We start from the raw sequence: 25,311 nt of genomic DNA, 5'->3' as shown, positions 1-25,311 counted from the left end.
GATAGGAATAGTGCCCGATAAACCCCTATTATTGCAATACTGGTAGCTTTGAAATCGACACACAGGACGACAGTGTACGACAATCGATGATGCGTTAGTGCCATCTTTAGTTTAAAATGATGGGTTAGAAAAGTATCTGTATACCTAAGTCACACTTTTTTGTTTAATTAAGAGTCACCAGATCTAGAACCAGCAAGTAGGATAGGTCATAGCAAGCTTCTGGTATTTGCCAAGAGGACGGAGTTATTTCATAACATAGGTCCTGGTTCTTGATACGATCTGGTAACACTATGGACATATTCAGTTTACCGTTCTTGATTTCAATAAGAATACAAAACTCAAACTCAAACTCACCCATTTCCTCTCCACCCTTCAATATGGCATACGACAATGGTGGGTTGTAGGGAAATTGTCCTACTGGCAGTGGCCCACCTGATGAATGGAAAGCTGGATCCACCTTATCCAATTGTAAGTTATCTTCAGATTTCAAAAAGAATGGTAGCACTTCTTCATACGACCAACCCGGATTACCCATAGCAGCCCAATTGTCATAGTCTTCACGATTGCCGCGTATATACATCATACCATTTAGTACCGATGTGCCACCTAAAACCTTGCCACGAGGCCACGAACAACGCTGTCCTTCTGATCCCAAACAAGCCATCCGTTCTGGTTCAGTAGAATAGCGCCAATCAATATCGCTGCCAAGGAAATTCAAGAACATTGAAGGTATTTGTGCGCCCACAGGTTCATCGCCACCTGAAATGAGTGAAAAGAAAAATGAAAAAAAGGGTGAGTATAATATAACATCAATTCTTGTCGATAAGTGAAGGTTTGGAAAATCCCAGCTTAACAAAGTTACGTTCTTTATTTATTTTTATTATAAAAGTAGAAAATACGCCTAATATAAAAGACTTTTAACAAAAACAGCAATTATAGCCGATTAGGCACGCAACAATATCAGATGACTTGAAAACAATAATAGATGTCAAAACCGACCTAATGTAAATTACAGGAATTGCTGACACCAACGACCAAAGCGTTCATGTAAATGAGTCTTTACACAGTGGTAGGGCATTACAGTATACACAGATGGCTCAAAGTAGGAACTGGGACTGGGCTGTACTTAAATTATTCGCAAGTCAATCAGTCTTACCGACATACAAACTTTTACAGTGTCTTCCAGGCAAAGGTCTATGCGGCAGAAAACAGCTAGACTTATCCAAGGCTGTACAGTCTCAGAAATCAATGTTTTATTGGCAGCTAGGCTACCTTAAATGCATTCGATTCCAGCTTCGTGAAATCGAATATCGTACGGAGTGGTCAAGTTTCCCTGGCGTCTATGGGGCATCTTTATGTCTCCGTTGACTGGGTTCTAGGACACTATTGAAGGGAATGAATTTGCTGATGCGATGCCTAAGAGAGATTTCAAAATAGATATAAGTGAGGCGGTTAGCTTCTTTCAATCTCCATCTATGTATCTAACATCTGAGGAAAATCAAGGAAAAAGTTTTAGGACTACGCACTTCCTATGGACCAACATGCACTCTTTGGAGGCTTAAACTCTGTCGCTATGACTAGGGAGGGAGGCTCGTCTGGGACAATGGATTAGTTAAGTGGTTCAAGGATGGTTCGAAGTTGAGATGCAAGGCTCATGAAAGGCTTATGTCAACCTGCACTATTACTGTTATGACTTTCAAGCGGACATTAAGGCCCATCGCACTCCGGTATATTGGTGGATTAACGAAATTGCGTCGAAAATGTCACAAAGCACGAAGAATAGGGCAGAGGGCACGCTCATCGCCACGATATGCGGAGTTACACGGCACCTATGTTGCACATAGAGAGGAACTTACAAATGCCATAAAAACGAGCAAGAAGTTGTGGTTTAAGGAACTGCTGGATAATGTCGATCTAGATCCTTAGGGATCAGCCTGCAGAACTGTGATGGCCAAAGTTAAAGGACCGATATCACAGCAACCTACGTGCCCGATATTAATGAACACTATTTTCGAAACACTTTTCCCCGGCACAAAATCGCTGGACTTATTCAAGCGAGGATCTCGAAAGTACGCAAGTTCCGCAAATTACAGAGCAAGAGGTGCTGGACGCTGTAAAAAGAGTTGCTGATAACAAATCCCAGGACCCGATGTTGTATCAAACATAGCCCTTAAAGCCGCGATCACAACTAGGGCTACATTATTTACTGATCTTTTTAATGCCTGTATGCAAGAAGCTCTGATCCCTCGCCCGTGGAAATGACAAAGACTTGTCCTATTACTGAAACGTGGTAAACAGCCCGAGCAACCATCCTCATACAGGCCACTTTCTCTGCTGGATTCTCTAGGAAAGGTTTTCGCGCGTATAATTAGCGAGCGCCTACAACTGACTTTAGAAAGCCTAGGTGGCTTATCGAATAATCAATATAGATTTCGCAAATCAAGATCACCGTAGATGCAATACAAATAGTCATCAATATAACTAGAGAAGCCATCTCTGGAGGCCAAAGTAAAAGGAAGTTCTCTGCACTGATTACGTTGGATATCAATAATGCTTTTAACACTGCGAACTGGATGCAGATAATGGCAGCGCTCCGAAGCTTCGGCACACCAGCTTACTTACGCAGAATAATAGGTAGCTATCTTAAAGACAGAGTACTTCTTTTTGACACGGATCAAGGAGCAAAAGAGTACGAAATCACTGGAGGCGTCCCACAGGGATCTGTTCTGGGTCCAACGCTTTGGAATGTAATGTACGACGGGGTGCTAAATATTGATCTACCAGAAAACACGCAAATTGGGGGATATGCTCATGATATCGCAGTAGTAGTAGTGGCCAGGAAACTAGACCTGCTTCAAGCATTATGTAATGACGCCGTAGGAAGAATAAAGGAATAATACGGGACTGGAGTTGGCTAGCCAAAAGACGAAAGTGGTATTAATAAGCTCCAAACGGTCGGCGAACGAGTTAGTCTTAACTATCGGGGATCATCAAATCACTTCAATGGATTCTCTAAAATACTTAGGATTGCAGGTTGACTCTAAGTTAATTTTCAAAGAGCACTTCAGAGCGGTGGGAGAGAAGGTTACCGAATTTAATGGAGCACTTATGCGAATAATGCCTAACATTGGTGGTCCGAGCGAAGCTACACGTCACAAATTGTCCACAGTAACCAGCTCAATAATACTATACGCAGTACCAATGTGGTATAGATGTAAACAGACCCATCAAAAAGATATATTACCAGCGTACCGACTTGCAGCTTTAAGAATAGCAAGTGCTTATCGGACGGTGTCCGATGACGCGATCCTGGTTCTAACCCGGAAAATCCCAGTGGACTTACTGGCAGGCGATGACCGATCTGTATAACACTAATATCTAGTGACCATCTGAAGAGCAAGGACACAAAAAATAGCTAACTGACAATAACGGTGGGAGGCCTCGAGTAACGGGCGTTGGACCTTCACGCTAGTTTGGAACATAGCTCAATGGAATGAGCGGAAGCACGGCGAACTGAACTACCATCTCACGCAGATACTGAGTGGACATGGCGGTTTTAAATAGTATTTATGGAAGCATAGGATAGAGGAAGATCCTCTTTGTCCAATGTGTAACACGGAGTTAAAAAACGCAGAGCACGTCATGTTCCACTGCCCTAGATTCCACGAGGAAAGACTCGCCTGAAATAGAGTTTTTGGGGAGGAACCTACCACGAGAAATTTAGTATCACAAATGTGCAAAAGGAAAGAGTGCTGGACTGCAGTGAGCAAAATGGCATTTATAGTCATGACACGCCTCATGGATGCTGAGAGGGAGCGCAGAGAAACGCGCAGGCGATACAGTGGCGATTAAATCGACACTCAGAGTAAATAGCGGGAACCTGTATGCAGGGACAACAGTAGGCTCTTAAAAAATGAGAAATATGGAACGCCACCCTGAAGTAATGCGAAGTGGTAGCGGGGTGGGGGACGGTTCCAAAACGGGGCTGTTTTTTAGTCTACGGACGCACGGTTGCTGCGACGGCAGCAATTATGGTGCATTAGGCATTTTTTAGCCCTCCCGCAAAAAAGGGCCATAAGAGAAATCAAAAACCATCCGGGTAGATAAGCCGCTGTTCTTACTTCAACTGTGTTGAGGTGGAAATAAAACATGTATCTGAGTCCCAGGTCAGAGCAGTATCCTTGGCAACTGTTATGTTCTCGGAGCCAGAGGGAGAAGGCTGTAGGGAATTCAGAGTAGCCTGTGGGGTGCTCCTATACAGATGAGAATCGCTTCAGCTGAGCAAATGCTGGGCGAATACTCCTGCTGAAACTTTAGAGCTCACCAAAGTTCATATCTAAATGTTAATTGGTGGACAAACGGCTCACTGTTTAATAGGAATATTTGGGGAACATCTTAATAGCAGGTCTTCTCCTGAAGCTTTAGAACTCACAAAGGCTTATCTCTAAATATTTATTGAGGATCTGACCGGTGATTGTCCAATGAGAGTACATGCGGTACGTCTTAATGACAAGTGGTCTGCTGAAAAATTTGAACTCACCAATCCTCATCTCTAAATTTAATTGGGCACCTGACCGGTCACTGTCGAAAGGAACAATGGCAGGAGTCTGTTTGAACTTTGGAACTCCCAAAGGCTTATCTCTTAATGGTAATTAAGGGTCCGACGCACAGTGCCGCGAAGGTGAAGCATTAGACAAAAATCGACTGTCTTGAAACTTAGATGTTTTGATGTCGAGTTACAGCTAAAATTCCAACTAAGAGAAGTTCAGAAGTTGTTTTGTGATAAAAACAACTTTTTGCCTCACACACCCCCTCAAAATACATCTATTTTCTACATACTATTTCATTTTGGGGTTTCGCACATAAAAGTGGTCGCAGTTAAAAAAATTTTTAAAATATATTTTTATTCCTAGCAAAATCAACTTTTGCATACACGCGACAAACCAAAAAATGTATGGTTCATAAAAAAAAACATTTATACAAATATTTTTTTTATTAATAAATAAATATATGATTAAACATACCAAATTCCGAAAATTGGTAAACTTTGGAGACAAGGAAAACCCAAGCCGGTGAAAGCCGGTGAATTTGTTTTTTGTTCATAGTAGTTTGGACCTTCTACTAATAGAAACAATCGAAATCTCTTCCGCCTTCTTCCGCCTCGCGAAAATCTTCAATTTTGAAAAAGTGACTAAATGCCTTTTTTTTGGTACCGCTTTAGCATTAGACGAAAGGCGAACACAAAAGAAATATAAATATGTAACATATTCATCTTCATCTGCATATCTAGCTTAAGCACAAACGAAAAGAGCTTTGCGAAAATGCACATTACGGTGGTCCAATTCTTTTTTTTTATAGATCTCTTTTATAATTTTGTTCACCTAACTAATCACTTTATCTGTGAAAAATTTCATAGTTTTACTATTAGTGGAAGATGGTGCTCAACGCGAATTTAAAATTGCATGTATAACTTGTATTCGACATATTTTTTCTACACATTTAACAAAAAAAAAAATCAGGATTAAAAAAATATAAAACAGCAATGAGCACCCTTTATATCTTAACCGATTTTTCTTAAATTTAAAATTGAAAGTAAAGTATAAGTAACAATATACTGAAAAGGCCAACATTTTTTAAATATAAACTTGAACCACGTTAATGCACATATGTACGTGTGAAAACAAGTGACCGCAGCAGGTAAATCAGCACTTGTTTATCTCACTTCAAAATAAAGTGTCGAAAGCCAAAACATAAAACTTTTATAATAAATAAATAAAAATGTCAATTAAAATCGGGAATAGTGATTTGGTAGATTTACGGTTAGAAACACCCCTTAAAGAAAGAATATCAGTACTTTTCTTTTGTTTGTGAAAAGTTAACTAATTTTGAATTTGATAGAAATATTGTGAGGAAAATTGTTTATAGATTCAATTATGGCATGAACAACAAGTGGAAAGAAGCTGCCTATAAAAAAGAGCGATTTATTAAATGGAACTCTTCTTGGCTTCAATGGGCAGTCTTTGAAACTGAAGATCCCGATAATGTATTTAATGTATTCTTTGTAGTGTGAAAATTTTTAATTGAATATAAATTTCAGATACCAAGCACCAGTAAGGGAAAAAGAGGCAAACCACAAAGTAGAGTTTTCAGTAGTTTCAGAAAAGTCAAAATCGGGAAAGATAAGTAAAATACTTGAAGAACATAGTAAGGAAGAAATTACTTATGCTGCGCGGAAAGTAACGAAAAGTGAAAAAGAGCCTGATAACACTATAAAGAAGTGTCTTAAGCCCTTTGAAGCGCTGGCCTTATGTTTAGATTTAGATTTATCAGAAGAAAATATAATAAACTACGCAAGGTTGTTAATAATATGCATACGGATTGTTTCCCAAGCACGTCTGAGTTAAACAAATTCAAACACAATTTAGTACCACATATAGAAGCGACGGAAACTTCAGCAGAAGTGAATTTAAAGGCTTTTCTGCATATTACATCAAAACACATCTTAGAAGTTTGTTCAGACAAACACCCAGTGGGCAAACTTTCACTTATATGTAAATGGGGAATGGATGGTAGTTCTGGGCACAGTCGATATAAGCAAAAATTCTCGGTGGAAGACCTCTCAGATGAATTTATTTTCGTAATTGCTTTGTTACCAATAAAGTTTAAAATTTAAGGCTCATCGATTCCTCATCAGGTAATGAAATATGGGTCAACCGAACTCCTGCTTCTACTCTCTTCTGGAGACCAGTGAAATTTATTTATACGAAAGAAGGAAAAGGTGTTATTCATTCTGATTATTATAAAATGGTTCAGATGATTGATGATTTGGAATGCGATATGTTCAAAAATAAGAAGGGAATAGCTGAAAATTCCTACGTCATGCACTGCACTATGATTGACGGTGCAGTAGCTAATGTTTTAACAAACACCAATTCTTCGAGCAGATTTTTTACATGTCAATAAAATACCAAATACAGATCATTATAAATTTGGGTTATCAACACTCCACATAGCCTACCGTCTACCTTTTAAGAAATAGCAAGTCAGAGTAGAAAATAAGGCTAAATTTATTGAAATTAAACCCGTATTCAAAAAGAATTCAAAGATAAAACAGGTTTGATAATTGACCAAGTCAAACAAGGGTTTGGCACAACTAATGATGGTAATACAGCTCGACGTTTTTTTGAAAATATTGACGTTCCTGCAGAAATTACTCGTCTGGATAAGTTTCTTAACCATAATTTTTCTCTGGTGCTTAGAGTCCTCTCCTGTGGAAAAGAAACAAAAACCCAAGAGTTTAGTGTTTTGTTGACCGAATCAAGAGAATTATACCTAAAAAATTATGGTTGGTATAACATGCCAAGTTCTGTACATAAAGTTTTAGTACATGGATGTGATGTAATTAAATACTTTGATTTACCAACAGGTAATGAGTTTTAAGCTATGTTATGATTTATTTGTCTTAATCTGTACTTCCACGTTTTTTATCAAGTTCTTTAACCAAAGAAGCCTTAGAATGTTCACACAAAAACATAAGAAAATATCGGCTTAATCATACACGAAAAACTGGAAGAGTACAAAGCAGTACGGATTTAATGACCCGTTTGATATTATCATCAGATCCATTAGTTGCATTTAAAAGAAATATAAAAGAGAGAAACAAATATTCGAAGGGTTCTGATCTCAGCTTTAAAAAATATTTTGTTGAAAGTTATGAAGCAGACAACGACATCGAATCTTCTGAAGACTCTGATACTGATGGATTATAAAAAATAGTTCTGTTTTTATTTACATAGTCAACAGAAATTATGCTTTATTTTAAATCCATATCAAAATCAAAAAATATTTGTTTTTTTACAGAACGGGTAAAATGTAAAAAAAAAACGACTTAGTTTTTAAAATTACCGTAATGTATTAAATTACTTTAAGGTGCGACAAATTATAACTAAAAATTATGTTTTTCTGAACATTTACAAACAATTATATGCCACATTTCACTTTTATATAATAGCGTGCAAAAACCCGGTTTTTTTTAATCAGTTCTGGCGAGTACTTCGCTTTTTATAAACATATGTCTACGATGTTTATTGCTTATTCGACCTTTTTATCAAATTGTAAAAAAAAATTGTTTTAAATTAATTGGTAACCGGGATTGAATAATAGATTTTTTGTCTGAAATTGGCGTGATATAGTCCTTTGAGGTGTGAAGTTTCGGCCCATTCTGACGACTCATTCTACTTATATCAACACATGTCCGCAATAACTATTTTCATACAAAAATGCGAGAAAAACTCGGTTTTCTCGAAATGAGTAACAGGTACAGAAAAACCGATTTCATTTTTGAAATTAGCGTGGCATAATACTTTAAGGTTTGAAGTTTCAGCCACTTCGGACCACTCCTTCTATTTTTGTCCATCTTTTGTATGGAGTCGCGGCACTGTGCGACGGTTCATTGCCCAATGGAAGTCCACGCGGCATGTCTTAAAAAACTACAATCCCAGCTGTATTGACTTCGACTTGATCTTATTCATATGTGATGTAACAACGGAACTTCATAAAGTTCTACCCCTGGAGTAGCTCTGACTCAATCAAACTTAACTTAATGTATTATTCAGCAGTACTTAGTGTGCTAGTCGAGTTTTCTGTGCTGGAAGTGTTTCTAATTTACTACAAACAGATAAACTCCCATTAAACCCTAGAAAAACATGAAATTTTGCAAATTCTTATCAGCCAAAAATATTTGCACACAGAATAAGTGAAAAAACGAGGCAATGATAAATATATTTAAAAAAATATAGACCACACAGACTTAAAAGTTAGTCAACGGCGCTAAATGATTAATGATATTTTAAGTATTTAATTTTTCTATGAACAAATGTATGTATGTCCATAGTTATGGGTCAATACAACAATATTTACACAATTTTTCATCATATCACTAAGCACACTAATTTCTCAATTAGTTTTGTCAATTGTGATTTATGATTGAGTAACAGATGACATACTTCCATGACAAGCCCGTCAGAATACAATAGGCGATATCGGCTGTTGCATAGAAAGTCATGACAGTATACAGTCAGGTAGATAGTCTCTCTTCCAACTCAGTATAGTTGAGACCTTTCACTGCTGCTTAATACAGATGTAAATAGGGTACTCTCGGGACCAGAGGCTACTAGTAATCTAGCCGAAAGTATTCTTGTAGGGAACATCAGCTGTTCGAAATGTTGAATTGTGCATTGGATTTTCAAAGAGATGAATTTATTCAAATTTCATTTAGGTGTATGTTGTTATTGCATTGCAAATAATTAAAAATTTGCTATGCAAAAGTGGAACGCGACAGATCGTGAACATCAAATATTTTAATTAGAGCTTGCGATTTCGCGAGGTTCTCGAATGTCGAAATACTCGTAAGGCTCGCGAGATTCTCGACTTTCAGCTCATTTGCTGAATTGACAGTATTATATATTATGATTTTTTCTGGAACACAATCGAGAATTTTGGGACTCGAGAGCTCGAATCTCGCGAGAAACGAGAAGATGTTCGAGACTCGATCTCGTTTCAATCTCGGGTATCGTCATTCTCGCAAGCATTTCCGAGGCAATTAATAAGCAGAATTCATTTATTAATTAAAAAATAGAATGCAACACATAATATTTGATAAATATGCATACATATATGTATAAAGTTATACAAAAAGAAAACATTATCTAGGTTATTAATTTTAGATTATTAATATGTATGTAATTTGTATTAAATTTTAGTCAAAATGTTTTTGGTTTTGAAGTAAAAATACCAACATATTGACGTTTTTTGGCAGTAAAGAGCTTCGATTAGCCGTAAAAATATTTCCCGCTGATGAAAAGCAACGTTCGGAGTTTACTGAAGTTGCAGGGATGCAAATAAACGATCTAGCTTGCTCGGAAAGAAAAGGATATTTAAATTTTCTCCCATTCCACCATTGAAAAGGATCTTCATCATATGAAATTTCTATTGTTGATACCTTTTTAATCCCCCAATCTTCTAAAATGGATTTAATTTTCGATATTCGCTTTTGTTGCATACTGCCATACCCAGTTTCTTTCTGGAGGCATTGTAAATTTTATTAAATATTAATATTAAAATATTAAATATTGTACGCATTGTTTTAAAAAATGGATATGTATGAATTATGCCTCTGAAATGGAAAATAAAAATATTATAAAAAAAATTATACGTGTTGTGATTAAAATGTCATACGCCTAAAATGCCAACGCAATAGAATGAAAAAAAAAAAAAAAAAATCCCAAGTAAAAAAAACAGAGTACCTACATATAATACTACTACAGCAGCTAAATTCTATGTCGAGAAGCTCTCCAGCTTAACGAGTATTTCGAGATTCGACAATCTCGGAGACTCGATAATTTCGTGATCTTTACGAGTATTTCGAGACTCGAGAATATCGCGAGACGCCGAGATCTCGATTTCTCGAGTCTCGAAATTCTCTCGCTTGTGTTCGAGAAGAAATCGTAAACTCTAATTTTAATAGGAAAACCTATAGAAACACACACAACTTTACGAAAATAATGCTTCCCGGCATCATCAGCAGAATCGTAAAAGAAGGTTATTTTCAACAGGGATACGCAAACCTGAGGACGAGATGGACTACTTGCTGTCATTAAAAAAAAACGTTAGTAAGCTGGAGCTCGCTTAGGAGTTGGCGTTGAGCAACAACAGATGCACTTCTACTAAAAAGAAATATTTTCGGGCTTTTGGGAGGAGCGTCTGTAACGACTGGTACGCACAAGTTATTGCTGTTTATCAGCCTGTTATCGACAGCGAATCATAATCGTTGCTCTAAAGCTTTGTTATCGGTTTCTTATTGGGCTATTGCTTTGTTACAGAGATGAAATCGATTTTATGCAGTCTGTTTCGAAAAATCCGATAACAAACCAATAACACCCCATAAGGAATCGGTTACACTGCGATGAAACAAAACAAAGCGATAGTTTTCAATAAAAATCGTTAGTCTGTCGGTAACATGTCGATAACTTTTAGATAAATAATCGATTACTTTTCGATAGTAAAACGATAACTCGCCGATAAAAAATCAAAAAATCATTGATAGGCTTGGTTAGCTAAGGTAATTTATAACACGCTCCATGTTCCTGCTTCGGCTTCGACTTCTAATCACTTTTTTCTTTCCTCTCCCCTACTTTCTTTTTTCCGTTCTTTTTTCTTTTCTTTCCTTTCCTTTCATTTTATTTCCTTTCCTTTCCTTTCCTTTCCTTTCCTTTCCTTTTCTTTCCTTTACTTTGCTTTCCTTTCCTTTTCTTTCCTTTACTTTGCTTTCCTTTCGTTTCCTTGACTTCGAAAAGTGACAGGAACCATAAGCAAGTTATTATATTTCACATCATTTTCGCCATTGTTATTATACTGTTCCTTTTCCTCCCCCTCTTCTGTTTCATCTTCACTACATTTACATTGGTGGCGGCCACCGTGGTGTGATGGTAGCGTGCTCCGCCTACCACACCGGATGCCCTGGGTTCAAACCCCGGGCAAACCAACATCAAAAATTTTAGAAATAAGGTTTTTCAATTAGAAGAAAATTTTTCTAAGCGGGGTCGCCCCTCGGCAGTGTTTGGCAAGCGCTCCGGGTGTATATCTGCCATGAAAAGCTCTCAGTGAAAACTCGTCTGCCTTGCAGATGCCGGTCGGAGTCGGCATAAAATCATGTAGGTCCCGTCCGGCCAATTTGTAGGGAAAATTAAGAGGAGCACGACGCAAATTGGAAGAGAAGCTCGGCCTTAGATCTCTTCGGAGGTTATCGCGCCTTACATTTATTTATTTATTTTTTTTTATTTTAATTTCTTCTTTATAAATATTGATATCATCGACTTATTTCAGTCTTCGTAAATTTCCATTAAATTTGCTATCTTTGCTGTCTGAATCTGCTCAGATCAACTCTACCATGTACATTGTCCCACATTACGCTACATTGTAGTTACTACATTTTCGCTAACATTCTGTATTCCCCCATACAGAATAACTACGCTTACGTTGCACTGCCCATACCGTTGAGCCTAGGCAGTATCGGCAGGTTGATGGCTAACGTTCCGTAACTGTAAGCTCTTTGCATATATAGGATAAGATTCCCTTTGTTGATGTCTGGACAGGGTGGATAATTGAAACAATTAAATTTGGTTTGGAGACAAACCGGTTTGGGCGTTAAGCATCTTTGGTTTATTTCGTTTGAACCGAAATGTGGAAACATACCATCGACGCCAATGAAAGAACTGAAGATCTGGAAGAGCATCATAAAGTTGGTGATGAGTACCAGTAATGCTTGTTATGCGAAAATTCGCTACTGATGTTATACGCTTCTAAGACCCAACATTTAACTACCTTACTTAATCGGCCCACTAAATTTCCCTATCCCTTTTATTCCTCCGTATCCCTCCCCGTTTCCTCTCCCTCTTACCGATCATGCTTTATCGTAGCGTGAAATTTCTCTTTCAATTACTCTTACTCGCAGCCTAATGTTATTCTTACTCTTTCTGTTAACATTTTATTCCTAATTTTTCTCAACCCATTAACCTTATTCACCTGTGCAATATCAAAATCCATTTGGCCAAACTATGATGGAAAGAGGACGAGAAGTCTTCTGAAAAAATCCAGGGCCAACACACGCAAACTGATAGCAGTCTGCATCGGTCATTGGGCAGTAGGCACGCATGCGGGAAAGATGGGCATTCGGTATAACGACTACTGCAGAAGCTGCAAAGATCCAAATGCTAGGGAGACAGTAGAACACTTTATGTGTAAATGCCCGGCTCTAGCTAGAGCCCGACTAAGGTTCCTTGCAAGCCCGTTTCTAGAAGACCTCATAGGTTTATCTGTTATAACAATCCCGAATATTCTTAATTTTATCAACAACTCTGGCTGCTTGTAGTACATTGACCGTAACATTCCGTAGGTTTTAGACGAATTACATGGCATCAAAACGGCTTTGAATAGCTACTTAGGCGACCAGGGTCGCAGCCATTTCACCTACCTACCTACCCTTATTCTTAATTTAATTTGCACTCTCCCTCTTCCCTTTGCTCCCTCTCCCTACTTCCTTCCAAATTCTTTCCCTTTTCCATTTCCTCTTTCTTATTTTCTCTTTTCTTTCGATTTCCCTTTTCCGCAATATATACATATTTGGGGCTGCTAACGGATGTGCATTAATGAAGCATGTGGCCCTGGTGTGAAAAGCACAGATTAATTATTTCACTAAAAACAAAAAAACTGTCATACCTTTAAGCTTCTGTGTGAAATTGGTATTATATCTAAATCTGTACAGTTTTATTTTCATTTTGAGAAAAAGCACTAAAAAAATTTTCTTACTTCATAATGATTTATATTAAAAAATTTTCCCACACGCCCAACACCGAAAACTGTCCCACTTCCGTATTGTAGGAAAATTAATTGTTTTGTTAATTTGTTTGGTCAATCTTCAGACACTCCTATAAATGGTAACAATTTATCTATGTATCTGCAATAAATATTTATGCAGATAGACACAATCAATATAAACAATCTTCGTTACGCATCATTAATATGCAGATGTGTATTTTCATCACCTTCAGATTGATCGTTTAATGTTTGCCAGCATGAAAGTCATTATCGTATGTATGTAAATTGGTATCTACCATATACATAGGTATATACATATACATACATATATTAGAGCGGGTCAAATTGTTCGCCCATCAGGAGTATAGCAAAAACGTAATCTACAGATATTTCTAAGAAAAATTGCTGAAGACACCATAGCTCTAAGTCCGATATCGAGGTCCCCAGTTTTGCCAAATAGATATTTTGCATTTGAATGTAGGGTTTGGCCAAAAAGTCCTCATAGCTTCTGATAGAATAATAGGAAAAATGTCATATTGGGCTTACTTTAAAGGTATTTTACGAACATTTCAGAATCTGTATTAATATCTATAGTGTTTTTGATTATGAGAAATTAGCCTAAAATGAACTTTTAACTACTATATTGTCATTATACTCAGCTGAGCAGAGCTCACAGAGTATATTAACTTTGTTCGCATAACGGTAATCCGCAACAGCTTAAGCTAATCGAAGTAGATATAGACTTCTTTATATAAAATGATTTGGGCGAAAAAAGAAATTTATTTAGCCATGTCCGTCCTTAAACAGGATAACTTGAGTAAATTTTGAGGTATCTTGATTAAATTTGGTATGTAGGTTCCTGGGCACTCATCTCAGAAAGCTATTTTAAATGAATGAAATCGGACTATAACCACGCCCACTTTTTTGAAATCGAAAATTTCGAAAAACCGAAAAAGTGCGGTAATTCATTACCAAAGACGGATAAAGCGATGAAGCTTGGTAGGTGGGTTCACTCTAAGACGCAGAATAGAAAATTAGTAAAATTTTGGACAATGGGCGTGGCACCGCCCACTTTTAAAATAAGGTAATTTAAAAGTTTTGCAAGCTGTAATTTGGTAGTCGTTGAAGATATCATGATGAAATTTAGCAGGAACGTTACTCCTATTCCTATATGTGTGCTAAATAAAAATTAGCAAAATGGGATGACGAACACGCCCACTTTAAAAAAACAATTTTTTAAAATCAAATTTTAACCAAAAATTGAATATCTTTACAGTATACAGTTAATTATGCCAAAGTTCAACTCCAGTAATGATATGGTGCAACAAAATACAAAAATAAAAGAAAATTTCAAAATGGGCGTGGCTCCGCCCTTTTTCTTTTAATTTGTCTAGAATACTTTTAATACCATAAGTCGAACAAAAATTTACCGATCCTTGTGAAATTTGGTACGGGCATAGATTCTATAACGATAACTGTTTTCTGTGAAAATGGGCGAAATCGGTTGAAGCCACGCCCAGTTTTTATACACAGTCGTCCATATGTCCTTCCGCTCGGCCGTTAACACGATAACTTGAGCAAAAATCGATATATCTTTACTAAACTGGGTTCACTCACTTATCTAAACTCACTTTGTATTGGTGTAAAAAATCCACGCCCACTTTTTCGATATCGAAAATTACGAAAAATGAAAAAAATGCCATAATTCTATACCAAATATGAAAAAAGTTGTGAAACATGGTAATTGGATTGGTTTATTGACGCAAAATATAACTTTAGAAAAAACTTTTTAAAATGGGTGTGACACATACCATATTAAATAGAAGAAAATGAAAAAGTTCTGCAGGGCCAAATCAAAAGCCCTTGGAATCATGACAGGAATACTGTTCGTGGTATTACATATATAAATAAATTAGTGGTACGTCTTCACATATACAACTAAGGGCCACTCCCTTTTAAAACCCTCATTAATACCTTTAATTTGATACCCATATCGTACAAACACATTCCAGGGCTACGCTAGGTTCATTTTCCTACATGGGGATTTTCCCTTATTTTGTCGCCAAAGCTCTTAGCTGAGTATGTAATGTTCGGTTACACCCGAACTTAGCCTTCCTTACTTGTTTTTAAAAAATTTCTTATGCAAATTTTTTTTCTTTACAGATAAGTTCAGAATATTTCTAACAACTTTCATTCAGACAGTTTTTCTTTTTTCGAATTCGTTTTAGTGGAAAAAAATTTTCGAAAAAAAACCTATATTTCCAAGTAATAAGCAAAAATTTTTTTCTACTAAAACGAATAGAAAAAAGAAAAACTGTATGAAAGAAAGTTGTTGAAAATGTTCCGAACTTACATATTTTATCAGTAAAGAAAAAATAAATGTTCCATAAGAAATTTGTTAAAAATGATAATACAGCAGTTAAAAGTTCATTTTAGGCTAATTTCTCATAATTTAAGCCTGATATCTCTACTAAACTTCAAAAACACTATATATATTAATATAGATTCTGAAATGTTCGTAAAATACCTTTAAAGTAAGCACAATATGATATTTTTCCTATCATTCTACCAGAAGCTATGCAGATTTTTTAGCCAAACCCTACATTCAAATGCAAAATATCTATTTTGCAAAAGTGGGGACATCGAAATCGGACTTAGAGCTATGGCGTCTCCAGCAATTTTTCTTAGAATTATCTGTAGATTACGTTTTTGCTATACTCCTGATGGGAAAAAGCCATCCATACAATTTGACCCGCTCTAATATATATCTATAAAATAGTATTAATGAATGTATTAACATATGTACAAGTGATTCATTAGGCAAATCATTGAAAAACTTTGTTTATCAAGTCTATCGTTTTAATTCAATAAATGCGCATCCATTTTTTTAGTTTGCCTTGCTGTTGGATTTATGCGGCGAAAATTGGTGCGCATCGCAAACTCTGTCCAACAATGTCTTGTCTTGAAAAAAATAGCAATTGATAAATGGTTACAAAGCTTAAATTTGACGTATGTTAGATTGAACTGGCCGGTGAATAAAGACCTCACATGGATGGAATGTCTCCATAGTGTTAACAGAATTTGTTTGACTACCAAACAAAAAAGCCCACCTATTGGCAAATACAGGGAAGTTTTTAGGGTTTTCACATGATCTTAGAAATTCTGCAGCATCGCGCTGCTGTTTACGGCTTTCCTGCTTGATGGATCATATGCAACTTCTGTCTCCTTTCGATTTCTGCCAAACGGACTGTGACGTCTATCATCGATTCATCGAATGTTGCATCCTCTTTTGCCAACTCATCAGCCTTTTCGTTACCTTCTCGTGTATGACCGGGAACACAGTATAAATGTATGACCCGGCATAACCGAAGTCTTTCCAATGCTTTTATGCATTACAGGACACTTCTTGACGAATTATAGTGTAAGATTATGCCTTGATTGCCGTCTGACTATCAATATATATATTGACGCGACTCCAACTGAAGCACGATTCATCCATAGTTTCTGCCGCTTTCTTCACTGCTACAATTTAAGCTTCAAAGACACTGCAGTGATATGGCAGCATGAAGGATCTACTTATTTCTGGATTGACACAGTAAAAAGCAGACCCAACCACTTCTGTTAATTTGGAACCGTTGGTATAGGCATACATGCACTGTAGCCCCAAAATGTCTATCGAAGCTCAGGCACCGGATCATGTGGTCCATTTGCCCTAGATTAGATGGCGGTATATCGATATGGCCGTAAGGCCTGCACTCAAGCTGCCCCCAGGCTTTAAGCCTTGTTACAGTTGCCTACGCTATATTTTTGGCCGTTCGGTCTGCAGGAGGGATGCGCAGAATGGCACGCAATGCTGCTTTCGGAGTAGATTTAGGGCTTCAGTTATGCTAATCATTGGTTATCTGTATATCCCTTCTAGTTTTTTGCTAAACGTACATTTCTGTATGGCTGTCCATTAACAAAGCATTTCTCTTGCATGACCACATGGAGCTTCCAAAACAAATTACTATCCAGTATATTTCCTAGATATTTTGTGCTGTAAATAATACTAAGCCTCCAGATACATAATTAGGCTGAGGGGTCTTGCACAATAGATCTGTACAAAGGTCGCAGTGCTTCCAGATCTAGTAATAATAATAATAATAAATACTACATCGGTTTTTCCGCGTTGGTGGTTAACCCAACTCCGGATGCCCACGCATGTACATCATGTAGCTCCTGATCCAGGGGGTTAAGATACTTGGCTTGGATATCATACGTGGTTCCAGGCTCTGGATCAGGGACTGGTATCAGTCTTAGACCGGCCATAGTGACGAATTGTCACACGTGATTGGTTGTCACGTCCTGCACGAGGTGCCCCTGCTTCTACTGATAATGGCGGATCTAGAGAGGACAACTCGATAAAACCCGCACCCCTGAGTCATTGTGCCGAGCTCAGGGGAGGGAGGACCCTGTTAAGGGTCAAGATCGGTACTCAACGGTGACGAACCGGATTGTTAGGGACTTGATTTTGACTATGGATAGGAATTGATGACTTTGGGCTGGTAGGTGCAGTATTCTGCCACCTTAGTAGGTCGGGGTGAAACCCTATCGAAATGGCTGGTAGGCTAATGCTGCACCTGCCCACGTCCCATTAAAACCGTGGCGGGCCTCAAGGTACGTTCCGGCTCCGTCGCCGTTAAGTTGGTGGTGTAGGTGCGGTTGAAGATTTTCCCGCTTTGCGTCCGGTCTGGCTCTGAACGCATTACTCATAAGGTAATGCGTCAACCCTCGCGTGGCCTCCCTGCGCAGCATAGATAACCACGGGACCGTTGAAGGGCGACTACACAATCGGCTCCGGATAGCGGCCTTGAGGGGGGACTTCTTAGAATGGACACGAAGACGAATAAAAAGGAGGGTAGGAGTGACGGCGAAAGTCGTCATGGTGCGAGGGACGCGACAGGTGCGGAGAGTGCTCCGAAGCAGGTCGCCGCCAGCCGGGAAAGCTCCCGGCGGGTCAAAAGGGCTGATCAGACGGATCAGCGCAGGGGTTTGGTTTCAAACCCCGTAGGTACGGGTAGTTCGGGTAGTGGAGGGGTGTCGAAACCGACACCCAATGCAGGCCCATATGGGGCTGTGACAGGGAAAGGCAGAGGTCCGGCGAATGCGATAGATCTGTACAAAGGTCGCAGTGCTTCCAGACCTAGGTAGGCGATCGACTCCGCGTAGGAAAGCTCTGGGTGATCGGCGCCTAGCTGAGAAGATCTTGGAGCGCTACGGCGGAAGGGATGCAGCTCAGATGTCTAAGAAGCATTCCCGGACGCTGGAGTGGGCCAGGAGCGTCGTAGCTTGCGACGACCACACACCGGTGTCGAACGATGCGGGTGAGCAGCAGGGTTTGGGGGCTATGAAGCGGCAAAGGTCGGATGAGCGGAATGCCTCAACGACAAAAAGGGCCCGAGGAGGTGGGGACGCAATTTCGTTTAGCGAAATCGCTAAACGTGCAGGCTCCATCACCCTCGGGGTCCTGGATAGGAGTAGGGAGGATGGTGCCATATCCCGAGAGGAGTGGCCGTGGGTCGCCAGCGCCATATCAGCGGCCTATATGACCGCTGTTATGGAGAGCCCAGGTACGCGGCCATGCTTCGAATACTCGGGGTGGTATCATGGTTTTAGACTGATTACTTGTGCTGACGAGCGGTCGGCCTGTATCTTTAAGAAAATAATTTCTTTGGTAGGGGAGGTCTGGAGGGGGCCAGACTCGAGGCCGTGGAACGGAGGGATCTCCCCCTTCGACCGAGGGCTCGGGTGTGGTTGCCTGCCGGGCCATCTCAGTCGGAGAAAATACTCGAATTAATGCGTTACTGCAACCCGAGCCTTCCGACGCATAACTGGAGGGTCCTCAGAGTAAAGGAGGCTGTTGGGCCACGTCGGCAAGTGCTGATTCTGCTAAACGCAGAGTCCACCGGTCCTCTCCCTGACACGAGGGGGGTTATCTCCTATGGCCTCGAGCGTGTGGTTCTCAAAATCTACCACGCCGATTCCAGGGGAGATGGTTCCTCTCCCACAGAGACTGTTCGGGAGGTGGAGGCGTCCGCAGGGGAGCCAGTACCCATGGTTGTGGATGCTGACTCCGCTAATTTGGACAGCGAAAGCACTGTTGACGTCCCGTCAATAGCGGGATCTGTCATCAGTGCTAGTCGTTTGGCTGATAGGGCCGAGGAGGAGCTCCTGGCCTCCGAGGGCGAATCATCGATGGCGGGATCCGTCATCAGTGTAAGTCGTCTGTTGGGGGAGGAGGAGGATCTCCTAGTCTCCGAGGGCGAAGCCGCCAAGGATGGGGTGCAGAAGAAGAAGAGTGGTGTTGATGGAAATCCGTCAAATCAATCTTCAGCATTCTAAGGCGGCTTCCGCAAACTTGTTGCTCTGTCTTGAGAAAGGCGGAGTGGATATTGTCCTTGTCCAGGAGCCGTGGCTGAGTAGTAACGGCGGAAAAATTTCTGGATTAAGGACGGGAAAATTCAACACCTTGGTGCATGGGGAGGCAGGTAGGCCTAGATCCTGTGTGCTTATTAAAAAGGAATTTAAAGCTTTTATTCTCTCTAATTTCAGCAATGCTGACGTAACCACGGTCTGCCTCGAGCGAGGCAGTAACGAATTGTGGGTGGTCTCAGCGTATATGCCCCATGGGGACGTAACGGGACCACCGCCTGTGATATTGGGCGAAATCACCGCTGAAGCAAGGCGGAGAGGTGTTGGCGTAATCATAGGTGCCGATGCTAATGCACACCATAGCATATGGGGGAGCTCGGATACGAACACCAGAGGTGAGTCTTTATTTACGTTTATTGTAGATGAGGGACTTTGTATATGTAATAGGGGGAATGACCCGACTTTTATTACTGCGGTAAGGGAGGAGGTCCTGGACCTCACCCTGGTTAGCAGAGAACTGGAAGATCGGATATCTGGATGGAGGGTTCTCAACGAGCACTCTTTCTCTGATCACCGATATATTCAGTTCTCGGTGAATGAAGAACGTCCCGGTAAAATATCTTTTAGGAACCCTAAAAGTACCAACTGGGACTTGTATTGTAGGAAGTTGGGAGAGCTATTGCCTGAGGCGCCTATCGTTGGTTCGGACCTGTCGGAATCTGAAATAGACGGTCTGGTGGAAAACTTCACCTTGGCAAGCAATAGCGCCTTTCAACAGTCCTGCCCACTGAAAACTTACAGGGGGAAGGGCAAGCCGCCCTGGTGGTCTGATTCCCTTGACGACCTAAGAGCGTCCAGTAGGCGGCTCTTTAATAGAGCCAAGAGGAGTAAACTACCCTCGGACTGGGAGCTCTATAAGGTGAGTCTGGGGATTTATAAATATGAAATAAGGTTAGCCAAGCGAGATTCATGGCGAAGCTTCTGCGAAAACGTAGAGGGCTGCAATGAATCCGCGAGGCTTAGAAAAATACTCTCTAGATGATGGTGGGGACTGGTCGATGAGTAGCGAGGAGTCCCTGAGACTTTTACTGGACAATCATTTTCCCGATGTCCCAGTTGCGCAGGGATCTTCGCTTGCGTGGTCGGCGGTTGCTGGCCATGCAGAAATGCCTGCCATCCCACTACGGGAAAGTCAAATATCCTGGGCTATAAATTCGTTCAAGCCCTATAAGTCACCCGGTCCGGATGGCATCATTCCTGCGAAACTTCAAAGGTCTTTAGGGATTTCCTGCCGCTGGTTGGCCATCATCTACACTAACTGCCTCAGGCTTAACTATATCCCTAAGTCGTGGCACACGGTTAGGGTCATCTTCATTCCGAAGGCCGGCAGGGGCTCTCATGTGTCACCTAAGGATTTCAGGCCAATCAGTCTCTCGTCGTTTCTTCTTAAGACGTTTGAGCGGCTGATTGACCTGTACCTACGAGAAAGGATACCTGGGGGGTTACTGTTGGCTTCACAGCATGCGTACTGCAAAGGCAGATCGACGGAAACGGCTCTCCATTCGATTGTAAAGCAAATAGAGGGGTCTCTAGAACATAAAGAGTATGCTCTGGGTGCCTTTCTAGACATCGAGGGGGCTTTTAACAATGTTCTACCGGGGGCAATCGAAAGAGCTCTGGTGGGTTTAGGAGTCGCAGCGGCTCTGGTTGAATTTATTAGCAAACTTCTATGCGGCAGAATTGTCGCAGCGGAGTGGGGAGGAGCCATAATAAGGAGGAAGGTGTGCAGGGGCATGCCACAGGGAGGTGTCCTATCTCCTCTGCTCTGGGTTGTGGTAGTCAACGAGCTTCTTGTGGAGCTGGAAGCCAATGGCTGTCGGGTGGTTGCCTATGCAGATGACCTCGCTATCCTAGTCAGGGGCAAATTTCTGGGCACCCTGCGCGATGTTCTGCAGGGATACCTGGATACTGTGGCTAGGTGGGCTGAATCATGTGGAGTGGCGGTCAACCCGGGAAAAACAGAATTGGTTCTTTTTACAAGGAGATATAAGATACCCGACTTCAGAACTCCTTCGATTGGAGGGGTACCGTTGGTACTTACTGACAGGGTTAAATATTTGGGAATTGTTCTGGACAAGAAGCTGTCCTGGAGGCCCAATGTGGAAGATAGGGCCAGGAAGGCCGCGGTTGCCTTGTACTGCTGCAGGGGGCTATCGGAAAGAGATAGGGGCTCTCGCCAGGAGTAGTACACTGGCTTTATGAGATGGTGGTCAAACCGATTCTGCTATATGGGGTTCTGGTCTGGTGGAAAGCACTGGACACGGCGAGCACCTCCAAAATGCTAGTGTCAGTGCAACGGACGGCGCTTATCGGTATCAGTGGCGCTATGAGAACAACACCTACCTTGGCACTGAATGTCATGCTGAATATACATCCAATAGATATTGCGGGAAAGGCAGCCGCGGCCCGGTCGTTGGTCAGGCTTCGTGATATGGGTTATATGCTTTCTGATTTCGGACACTCTAGCCTTCTTACTAGTTTCGACTTTATCCCGGACAGGACGGACTATTGCATGCCGGTGGCCGCTCCCTATACAACCTTCACCACAGTCATTCCCCCGAGGGAGGAGTGGAGAAGAGGAATTATCTGGGGCATGGGACCGGTTAACTTGTTCACGGATGGGTCGAAGTTGGACGGAAAGGTTGGCGGGGGGGTCTTTTGTCAAGAGCTAAATGTAAGCCGCAAGTTTAAGTTGGCTGATCACTGCAGTGTATTCCAAGCGGAAGTTGCTGCGATTAAGGATGCGGTGGATGAAATGCTATCCAGCGCTACTACGATTAGGGAATTTAACATCTACTCTGATAGCCAAGCGGCTATAAAGGCCTTGAGCTCAACTACAGTGCAATCGAGGGTGGTCTGGGAGTGCCTGACCACACTTGCGATTGCATCGAATTATTTTACAATTAAGATTATCTGGGTCCCGGGCCATAGTGATATTCCGGGTAACTGTCAAGCGGATCTCTTAGCCCGAATCGGTACAACTGAACCGGATGAAGATGGCTGTAGGGATTTCGGGATTCCGCTAGCCACCTGTGGATTGCTCTTCCATAGCTGGGCCTCGAGTCAGCTCAGCAAACGTTGGGCGGACACTACGTCTTGTAGGATATCAAGATCTTTCTGGCCGAAAGTGGATGGCAGGAGGTCTGCTGAAATAATTGGGTTCACCAAGGCTCACCTATCAATGGTCATTGGGGTTTTGACAGGGCACTGTCCCATGGGTATCCATGCGGTACGTCTCAATATATTGGAAACTCCATCCTGCTGCAGCTGTATGGAGGATGATGAGGTGGAATCACCAAATCACTTTATGCTTGACTGCCCAGCTTTTGCCAGAACTAGGCGAAAGTATTTCGGTCGTGACTCACTTGGATCTCCCGAGGAGCTATCCAAGGTTGAGATCGGGATCATTCGGAACTTTATCGTTGCTACCCAACGATTCTCTAAGTAGTTATATCTACGTCACCGTTAGTTTAGTTTATTATATGTGGTATCACAACGGACTGTTATGTTGTCCAAGTGAGCTTCCTCTATCAGGGAAGCTACCACCCAACCTAACCTAACCTAGCTCCTGATCCATCAGAGAGCTGATTGTTGGTAGACATATGCCGCTTATGATGAATGAAACCTTATCTGCACACGTCGTGGTTTTGACCAGAACAACTCCTAGGGCACATTTTTGGTGTCCAGGGCTTGCTCTAAATTCATGGCCACCGTACACAATACAGAATCAGCTGACATGCCTACAGTGTGAGCACTTCAGTTTTAAGTTATTTGACTGCAATGTTTTTTCTTTGGAATTAAATTACAACTTGATTGCCGTCAGCTGAACTTAATCCAATTTACTAAGCGCAGCCAACTTAAATTTTTGTCTTTGATTCAATTAAAATTAGATTGAATTAGTCATTGGGGGAAAGTAGCAGTTGAATTAAATTTGGTTTACTTTAGTTTAGTTCAGTTTGGTTCAGTATAGTTTAGTTTAGTTTAGGTTAGTTTAGTTTAGTTTAGTTTAGTATAGTTTAGTTTAGGTTAGTTTAGTTTAGTTTAGTTCACTTTAGTTTAGTATACAACTAATACAATTTTTTTGCCTTATCTACTATCGAAAAATGATACGTGGTTGACGTAATTAAGCTTAGTTTGATATAGTTTGACTTCAATTCATATGAACTTACTTATATCCATGTTATTGATTAGTTAAATTCAAATAGAAATCAATTGTTCTATTTAAAATGCGCTTCTTTCACTTCAACCTATTCCGGATTGTGCAAATTTTTATATATAAAAATGGTTTTCCCATAGCAAATATATTTTGAATGGCAACCGTTTATTCTTTTGTTTTCTTTCAACACTCAATCTATTACTATCCCACGCTTAAGACCTTCAGCGCAAATTTGCCTTGTTGCTTTTTATGAATTTTAAGCGCTTTTGTTTGTATGCAATTTTATTTATTATTATTTTCAATTTGTTATGAAAACCGCTACTTTACTGCATCTACTTTGCATTGTGAATGATTATAAAAAATGGGGTTTCTTTAGCTTGTGGTTCAGTTGATGTCAAAGTTGACGTATTGAAAGCTTTATCTTGATTAAAAGAAGAAGAAGAGGATAAAGTATTTAGTACGCTTTTATTTGTGTTTTTTTCTTAAAATTTGTTGTTAATTTTTTATTTAACTCTTTTTTCTCACAACCGCCCACTAATTCATGCGCAGAAACGGGTCAAAGGTGTTTCACTGGCAATTACGCTGCTACATTAATTGCTCAGGGGCGTAATTTTTTCCTTTGGTACTTTGATTTTCTTTAGGGTTTTATTATTTGCTCTGTTATTTGGTATCCTCATGGCCCTCATGGCATCAAAATATGCGGCTAAATGGCGTAATTTTCACGGGTTAATTGTGCGCTTTTGTAGGCAGCAGCAAAGCATCTTTAAAGTTGCAGAAAAAAAACCAAGAATCCCTTAAACTCGTTAAATCAAAAGGTGAATAATTTTCTGTGCTTCTGCTTGTTAAGTTGATTTTGGGCAATAAACACTTTTTTATTGCTGTGGAATAATGAAATTCCACAAAGACATTAGCTGTGGCTTGTTTTGTAATCCAACAAATTCGTCAGTTGTGAACATAAAAGGAAACAATCATTTACCTTAACAATTTTTTCATGCAAATTTAAAAAAAACAAGTAAGGAAGGCTAAGTTCGGGTGTAACCGAACATTACATACTCAGTTGAGAGCTGTGGGGCAAAGTAAGGGAAAATTACCATGTTGTAAAAAGAACCTAGGGTAACCCCGGAATGTGTTTCTATGACATGTGTATCAAATGGAAGGTATTAAAGAGTATTTTAAGAGGAAGTGGGCCATAGTTCTATAGATGGACGCCATTTAGGGATATCGCCATAAAGGTGGACCAGGCCTGACTCTAGAATTTGTTTGTACGATATGGGTATCAAATGAAAGGTGCTAATGAGTATTTTAAAAGG

At 40.3% G+C, this 25,311-nt stretch overlaps 1 protein-coding gene across 3 annotated transcripts in view; it reads right to left on the bottom strand.

Annotated features, from left to right (window-relative positions):
* The window catches only part of Gld (Glucose dehydrogenase), a 179,136-nt gene that overhangs the window by 5,683 nt on the left and 148,142 nt on the right, over positions 1-25,311 (bottom strand). For all 3 annotated transcript variants that reach the window (XM_067759177.1, XM_067759176.1, XM_067759178.1), the window contains one exon: positions 355-759. In XM_067759177.1, coding sequence (XP_067615278.1) covers positions 355-759 — 405 coding nt within the window. The remainder of the gene's footprint in view (positions 1-354; positions 760-25,311) is intronic.

The sequence above is a fragment of the Eurosta solidaginis genome, chromosome 1 (genome assembly GCF_040869045.1).
Source record: "Eurosta solidaginis isolate ZX-2024a chromosome 1, ASM4086904v1, whole genome shotgun sequence".
In the NCBI taxonomy this organism is placed as follows: Eukaryota; Metazoa; Arthropoda; class Insecta; order Diptera; family Tephritidae; genus Eurosta; species Eurosta solidaginis.
Note: the sequence above shows the minus strand (reverse complement) of the source record. Positions and strands in the feature narration are given on the sequence as shown.